Source organism: Oryza brachyantha, chromosome 12 (genome assembly GCF_000231095.2).
Source record: "Oryza brachyantha chromosome 12, ObraRS2, whole genome shotgun sequence".
In the NCBI taxonomy this organism is placed as follows: domain Eukaryota; kingdom Viridiplantae; phylum Streptophyta; class Magnoliopsida; order Poales; family Poaceae; genus Oryza; species Oryza brachyantha.
This window is the reverse complement of record NC_023174.2, coordinates 6,003,904-6,012,199: the sequence shown is the minus strand read 5'-3', so window position 1 is coordinate 6,012,199 and position 8,296 is coordinate 6,003,904. Positions and strand designations below refer to the sequence as shown.

The window sequence follows — 8,296 nt, the reverse complement described above, 5'->3', positions numbered from 1 at the left end:
ATATGGATCTAGACAAGATTAAAAAATCTTATACCGTAAAAGGCAGGAGGTAACTGCTATGCCTATGGTGCAAATGTGCAACGACGACACAACCGGGCAGCGTGTGTATCCTCGTTGTGAGCACGTCAGCACGGTATCCCGTCCCGTTACAACTCCCTCAACCCGGACCATCCTCCGCCGCACTCGCACTGGGCACTATCCACGACGCCCGCACGTCGCCGGCTTCCCGTCCCGGTTCGTCCACCCGTCCCGCGGGTTACAGGGCATGGCACAACCGTGATTCCGACCAACGCCAACCCACCCCCCTCTCTCTCTTCCCCCTTCTTCTCCTTCCCCAACCAATCAGAAGAGAGATTCTGAGAGCGATTGGGGATGCGTGGTGAAGGATGCTTTCGCTTTCCTCTCGCTCTATAAATTCCGCGGGGAAGAATAAAGAAAGAATTGGAGGTGGTGGGGTGGGGGAAGAAAAAAAAAAAGAATCCCCCAAATTTCACAGCAGCTGAGGCTGAGCTAGGCGAAAGAGAGGAGGGGAGGGGAACGGCGATGTCGTCGTGGAACTCAGTGGGGCTGGAGGTGCTGTACCAGGTGCTGGGGTGGGTCGCCTTCTTCGCCTGGTCCTTCAGCTTCTACCCGCAGGTCTTCCTCAACTACAGGCGCAAGAGGTGACCCACCAGATCCCCCCCCCTCTCTGATTCCGCCATTTCTCTTCCGCTTCTGTTGCTGGTTTGTTTGTGGATGGTTTTCTTTGAGGGGGATTTGAGATTTGTTCATCCATTAATGAATTGATTTTGCAAGCTTGAGAGGGTGAGGAATCTGTGTGTGTACGGGCGGAGGTGGAGCAGACCTGAATTTTGGGTAAAATTTGTGGTGTCCACTTCACTGAGCTGATGCTGAACTAGCGGAAACTTGGTTTCTCCCGAGGGAAACCCCTTCTGCCAATACTGACAGGCTATTTGGGTGCTGCTCCTGTAGTTGCTCATCCCCTGGCCGTCAAAATCAGCTTCGTTTTGCGGTTCATCATGACCATGGTGCGTGAATTATAAAGAAGCTCAGACTGCAGTTTAGCGCTAACACCAACACCATACTGTGCTCTTTACAATCTAGTAGATCCATTTCCTGCAATGTGTTGCAGAATAGCATGTAGTTGCTATGATACATGGATGCCAGGTTGACCTTATAGGCACATGTTCTCTTACCGTCACAAGTTTTTCACTTGGGTACAATTAGTTCTTTAGCAAGCATGCTTGTTGTCACTGAATTTTTGCCTGTTCCTTTGGATACTAACTGTGACGTTCTCTTGTGGGTGATGGGGGATGATTTCCCACTCGTTCGATCCCTTGTGATGAGTTATCTTTTAAGTTCTTTGTTGGCATCCAAATACTCTTGTTCTGGAAAACAAACTGAAATTCCAATGTGTTTGACTACTTCATTATGCTATCTACTACTCTCACTGGTCATGAAAACATGGTGTTTTGTACATATTACTGGTCAAACTTTGTAAACTTTATGCGCTAATATGTTTTTAATTATTTATATTGGACAAATGAAATCTGTATGTATAACTGTCCTGCTGTCGTTACCTTAATAAATACAATTGTATATATACACACACTTGTACATGAGAATATTTTTGTTATATTATAATTTTTGGAGCTTAATAAATACATTTCAAGATAAGTTAGTGGCCATAGTCGTATTTTGAAGACTGTGATGTTCAAAATGACATGTCTTTATGATCAAAGCGAGTATATTCTTGAGGAAACCTTCATATTTTGGAACTAATCAGAGTTAAATTAAGGTGCAAAGAACGAATCTGTTTTCACACTTTATGGTGCACCTTTTGTGAAACATTTTTTTTCTGATAAATACTAGTAAGGACAAGTGTGACATGTTTTCTTCCTAGAAATGTGTACTTTACATTCATGTTGTCATTTGTTCTAAAACAAATATACTGTTTTACACAATGTTACCAAGAATAATCTGCAGCAGAAGATGTGCTGCATAGTGGCTGTGCTGTAGCATGTATGATCATTCCTTATCATTTTCTCATTGTTTCTTTTTGAATATGCAAATTCGTGGTTCAAATGCATTGAAAAGTCTGGATATATGTTGATTTGGTGATAAACAGTTCAGTCTGATAGAGATCCAGATATGTACATTTTATCATTCATGTTCCTTATTTCATGGTTTAACTGAATTAATCAATTGCAGTGTGGTGGGCCTGAACTTTGATTTTCTGGTGTTAAACTTGACAAAGCACTCATCGTACCTCATATACAATGCCGCTCTATTCTTCAGCCCCTTCATCCAGAGACAGTACCATGAGCAGTATGGTGATAAAGAGGTTAGCCATCTTCACCTTTAAAATATTCTGTTGGCTAGATATGAATGGTACTTTGTAAATTCACATGTTCATAGAGGGATGAAGGAATATATGAGCAAAGCTAATCAATAACTGGTCATGATATCCATTCAGATTCCTAATGCCCTGATTCCTGACTTCTATACAATCTCCATGTTAAAAATTGGTGTCCTGTAATAAATGGTCACTATTCTAGTTTGTTCATCAGTAAGCAAAACAGGACTGGGAGCAATTTTACAGTAATGCCAACGAATGTTGAGATTTACATACGAGTTCCTTTAGTTGCTCCAATCCTCCAATGCTTTGAGAGAAAGAAGCTGCACCCAATGACAGCATGTCTTTTGTTTTTGTTGTATAGTTGTATTTTTTTTACTTGATACCAGAGCATCATTGCTGTAGTTCTTCACCTCTTAACTTTGAAAATGGAATTTGCTAAGCCTAAATCAAACACATAACTTTGTATCATTCAATGCAGATGATTCCTGTTGCGGCAAATGATGTTGCTTTTTCTGTACATGCGGTTACCTTGACAGCTTTTACTCTGTTTCAAGTATTCATCTATGAGGTTAGTTAAGCTGCCATGTGGATGAACCACAGTTACATCTTGGCACTGTCTCTCAGTATCTGACGCTATAAACAACATACAGCGAGGAAACCAGAAAGTCTCCAAAGTGTGCGTATCAATCACTGCTATTGTGTGGGTAGCTGCTATTGTTTGCCTAATTGTAGCTTGGCCAAAAAATAACTGGCTTTGGCTTATTGATGTGTTCAAGTAAGTTCTTTTGTTTCAAAATAGTTCTCTTTAATAATATTCAGTTCAGTTAAATGTTCTTATTGACACGTTTCACTTATTTTTGTTGAAGTGGAATTGATTTCTTTCTCTGTATGTGTATTTTAGTTCGATACAGGTTGGAATGACAGCAATCAAGTACATACCTCAGGTAGTGTTATGTTCTTGTTATTACTATATTTATGTGGTTGTCTAATGGTATGGAATGGATCAATGATATTTTTGATGTAGGGCAGTATGGCTAATTAAAGTGAGGTTAAGTATATAATGCATCTATACCTGATAATTACAAGTTGAACACAAGCTCATGTTAGCTCCTTACAGAGTATAGACTACTAGTTATGTTGGTCTCTGTTATTTAACAAGACAATTTCTAATGGCTTAGCTAGTTTGAAATGAAATAGTTTTAAGAAAGCGCTATGGATACTTACCATCGTATAACCTAATTTGATATTACTGCATGGCAGTTGCTTAAATGAACATTGTGCTGTAATTTTTTGCTAATATTCAATTTCCTATTTATCTTAGGCTGTCATGAACTTCAAGCGGAAGAGTACAATTGGTTGGAGTATTGGCAATATTTTACTTGATCTTACCGGAGGGGTGCTGAACTTTGGCCAGATGGGTGTGCAATCAATAGATCAACGTAAGCTGCATTGTCCGATTATTTGTGGTGTGATTCATCCTACATATGTCGATTTTCTCCTGACTGGACATATTGTGTTGCAGACACACTGGTGAATTTCTATGGAAATATTGGGAAAACCCTTCTTTCACTGGTGAGCAATACATTTAGTTTTACTCTAATAATACTACTTTTATCACCTTTTGGCTTTCTAAGAACAATCCTGTCTCAAACTTTTCCAAAAGTCTTGACTTTTTCTGCTAAACTCGGCTAACTAAAATGACGTGTCTTTCATGTTGTAGGAAGTTGTTTTCTTCGATATTATATTCATAATTCAACACTATGTGCTGTACCCTGTCAAACGAGATGAGAATGGTAAGGCTATCATTTCTGAAAGGGTAGCTCCTCTTATCAGGCCTTCAGACAAGCCTGAAGAAGATAATGTATGATATACCTATTGTATTGCACATTGTATGGCCGCCTTGTTTCAGTGTCGTAGCCAACTATATATCCATTCTTCAAATTAAATATAACACATACATTTTCATGTATTGAAAAACTAAATTCTGTACATCTATTTACGGATTAATGTAAAAATGTAGATAGAACAGGCCTCGACATCAATCTTGCAACAGGATTTATGATTATGTAAGTATAGTTATAATATCTCTCACGGATTTGGCATAAGTATGTTTCGTAGTTTGGTATTTACTTTTCTTTATTCAAAATTTTTAGCCAGCATTTTTAGGTTATATTCTGTAGTTTATACTTGTTAACTGTAGTTTGAAATTTTCTAACCCAGTGTTTTCCTTTTCAATTTCTTCTGTAGTTTATTGTGTTTTTTATGAACAAAAATGATTTTTAATCTATGGCATATGTGAGTGGCACTTTCACTACAATATGTTATAGTAATTCGTTCTTAAACATTGTTTGATATAAATTAATCTGCATCCACCTTGACAAAAAACAAAAAGCCACGCAAAAAGGAATAAATGCGCCACGTAAAGGAACGGCCTTGGTAAACTGTCACTGCAGCTAACTTCGTTTGACAAAGTTTAAAATTTTCCTGAACAATTTATTATTTTTAAAATAAACCTTCCATTTTTTTTAGGAAAATGAAATTTTGCAAAGCGGACACGGAATTTTGTTGCTATTTCTGGCGTGGCCGGTTATTTTAGAAGAGGCTACCACGGTGATTTTACGATAGATATATATATCGTCAAATTGTATCGTGTAAATCGCCTTACGTCGAAATATTGGCTTAAAAGTTAAAAGAATCCGGCATCAAGCGGTCACACTGTCCTGCTCCCTGCGAGCGGGCACGTTGCAACGATGTTTTATTAAAAAAAAAAAGTTATACCCAGGTATTGCATTGAGATTTTATCAAATAAAATTATCGTTACCATGTTATTAACACGTGTCATCGTCATATTACAAAAGATAGAGTTAGAGTATGGGGGATTGATATTTGTGTTCCACAATTATTTTTGGTTTCAAAAGATGAGAGTTGGTCATACATTCAACATCCACCTGTATCACTACTTTTTATATAGGAGCATACTAGCACATAAACATGTGACATAATTATAGGATATGATAATAATATAATTAGATGTTTTATAATGCTCTTTACTGGTAATTGATTAATCTAGATTGTTTACTTTTTCTAATCTAATTATTCAGATCTTTTTCTATCAGTACTAAAATTTTAAATCTAACGTTTGAGTTTTTTTCTACCAATGATATACCGATAGGAAAATATAGTGTGCACTATAAGCAAACTGATACTACGTTTATTGTACTGAAGGTAAATTTGTACAGTAGTGAGAAAACTAATTTTTATGACGTTATTTTTGGACCGGTAAGCAATTTTTAGCGGTGATCTGTCATGGGGACTATGGGTCTCTAGCCCGCACTACTAGTTCTTAATATCAAGGAGACCCCTAAGTTCTCATTAAATTTTATACCATAGGTTCCTATGAAAAGAGAGAACTAAAGTTGTTTCTAAAAGAAAATGATTCAGCCTCCATTAATACTTTCTTCTAAATCCACCATTGACGATTTTCGATGCTCTATCGTCAAGGAATTATATCTAAAGCGACGCTTGCATGAGAGGTTGCACATCACATTGCACATCGTCACATTGAAATTTATATTTAGTGTGAAATTAGATGGAACGCCAATTTTTTTCATGGTTTGTTCTTGTTCAGCAAACAAAGGAAAAAGAAAACGCTCATCTCGTTAATATTACCAATGTATGTGATACACATATTATCATTTGGTAAAAAGAATGTTGACTCCAAGATAACGTTGCTATATTATTTATTGAGTTTATGTTGTTTTATTTTCGCAGCAGACAATGGCTACCCAACTCTCCCCGTTGAAATGAAACACGTGGATGCAGCATAGAAGGTTGGAGAAGATGGGGCTGATGCACTTTCCCCTGCAAGAAACGCCTGACGAGGATGGAAGGCGCCGATCAAGTCCACGAGTTGCATAATATGGCTTGCCTCTTTCTCTTCGGGGTTCAGATCCATCCGCTGCCCAGTGCCGCTACTTAGAATTGATTTATATCGGATCGTTTATACGTTATAAAGGAATTTTATTAACAAATATTTTTAGTATTTTATTAAAATAGAGTTAATAAAAGTGGTTTGATATATATGTTTTACTTATGTTTCTTTCCAAAAATAGAAAAAAGTCGATGATGAAGATAGGTGGCAGATTTATTATCCATTACCGTCACTACGAGTATAGACTACGAGTATGGATTAGTAATGCTATATTGTTATAAATCTACGAAAGCAAGTATGATTATCCTTTCACATGGCTCACGAGAAAGAGTGGTGTCCTATTATTCCCTTCCATTAACAGCGCCGGCGGCGACTGACGATCTCTTGCCCCAGCACATATGGCCGTTTTCCCCTCCTCGTTTTGAGCATACCATCCGTTGCTCCCTCCATAGGCTCGAGGCAGATAGGGTGTTAGGGAGGCAGATATATAGGCAGATAGTTTTCTTTTTTTCTTTTTGGTTTTTTTTTGTTTGCACTCTTTTATCAATGAAGAATCATCGTTTTGAGCCGTTATAGATGTATTGTATCTGCGATATGATGTTTCTTTGAACTGTTACATATGTATTATATATATAATGTGATGTGACCAAAAATCTGTAATGGCTGATACAACCATTATATATGCGATCTTTGAGCCGTGGTATACGTGCTATTGTTGTTAGGAAGCTCGGTCACCTCAGAACTTGTGACAAACAGTTCGGGCCTTTGCTTTGCGAATGTAGGCCGTGTTCTTTATCCTGTTTCCCTATCCATATTTTCTTGTTTTTCACGCATACGCTTACTAAATTGTTAAACGATGTGTTTTTAAAAACAAATCTATGAAAAAGTTGCTTCAAAAAATCATATAAATTCATATTTTAATTTTTAACTAATAATTAATTAATCATATTGTAATCTACTGCTATATTTTACGTGCAGGTTATTGGCCGTAGTCCAACCCTATATACGTGGAGATAGGATAACTTTGCGAATGTAGTCCACCTTAGTAGTGGGGATGGTGTTATGTGACTCATATATCCGTAAACAATGTGGGCCTACGCTCTGCAAATGCAGTCTACTGCATATACATGATGGGGATAGTGTCCTATGCATCCTTTATTTATTGTGGATCCTCTGCACTAACCAATATTTTATAGGCACTCATGGTTCACTAGGCATTGGATCTAAAACACATGAGTGTGCACGGATTGAGATGGTAGGCCTAGCTATAACCCCCAGCCCTAAATCACCATAGCCCACTCTATATGGTGGGTGGATTCACGTTCACGTAGCACCCCACTTACATTTTTATCTTTATTTTGTGTAAAAGAGTTAACCCATAGGTTATATGCTTAGAGTGAACTAATTAGATAAGCTGACCTAAACCTATCTAAACTTACCATGTGAGACTAATCTCACCAACCATACACTTGAGCCTAACTCTCAGGCCTAACATACTGAAGTAGGACGAGAACACATACATACTGGCCAAAACACTACCAATATAGTATTCAATATATGCATATGTTAAGTTTTTTTAGCACATATGCACAATATAGTACTACCTCTATTCTATATAATTGTATTTATAGATTTTCGTGTCCAACATTTGCCTATTCGTCATATTTAAAAATATATATTTTAAAGTCACATATAATAACAATAAAATTACTAACCATAATTTTTTTAAATAAGATGAACGATTCTATAAACAGTAAAAAATGCACTTACTGTGGGATGGGGGTATAATAATCTATAAATTCCCTGTTTCAATATAAGAGAATTGATTTTCCATAAATATTTGGTACCTCATGGGTTGCATCTACTGATAAACATTAATATAACGATTGATATCTCGTAGATAGTTCGATCTACTTGCTGCTATAGTCTGACGACGTAGCTAAGGCACTTATTATTTGGCTTTTTTAAAAAGCCAACCAATATATTTACAAACACAAAATAATTTA

At 37.2% G+C, this 8,296-nt stretch overlaps 1 protein-coding gene across 1 annotated transcript; it reads left to right on the top strand.

The window, feature by feature from the left end:
• The first annotated feature begins 300 nt into the window (after window positions 1-300).
• LOC102715714 (cystinosin homolog) lies at window positions 301-4,458 on the top strand. Its single transcript, XM_006663874.3, has 8 exons — window positions 301-662; window positions 2,212-2,344; window positions 2,838-2,927; window positions 3,010-3,134; window positions 3,261-3,303; window positions 3,681-3,798; window positions 3,882-3,931; window positions 4,080-4,458. Exons 1-8 carry the CDS (start codon window positions 544-546, stop codon window positions 4,224-4,226), a joined length of 825 nt encoding a protein of 274 aa, XP_006663937.1. The 5' UTR covers window positions 301-543; the 3' UTR covers window positions 4,227-4,458.
• Window positions 4,459-8,296: the final 3,838 nt, after the last annotated feature.

What these genes read in the sequence shown, in the direction of transcription:
- LOC102715714 (XM_006663874.3), top strand. Translation starts at nt 544, where the DNA reads ATGTCGTCGTGGAACTCAGTGGGGCTGGAGGTGCTGTACCAGGTGCTG. An exon ending in CTCAACTACAGGCGCAAGAG is followed by an intron (nt 663 to 2,211) that starts GTGACCCACCAG and finishes AATCAATTGCAG; the next exon opens with TGTGGTGGGCCTGAACTTTG. An exon ending in TTCAAGTATTCATCTATGAG is followed by an intron (nt 2,928 to 3,009) that starts GTTAGTTAAGCT and finishes AACAACATACAG; the next exon opens with CGAGGAAACCAGAAAGTCTC.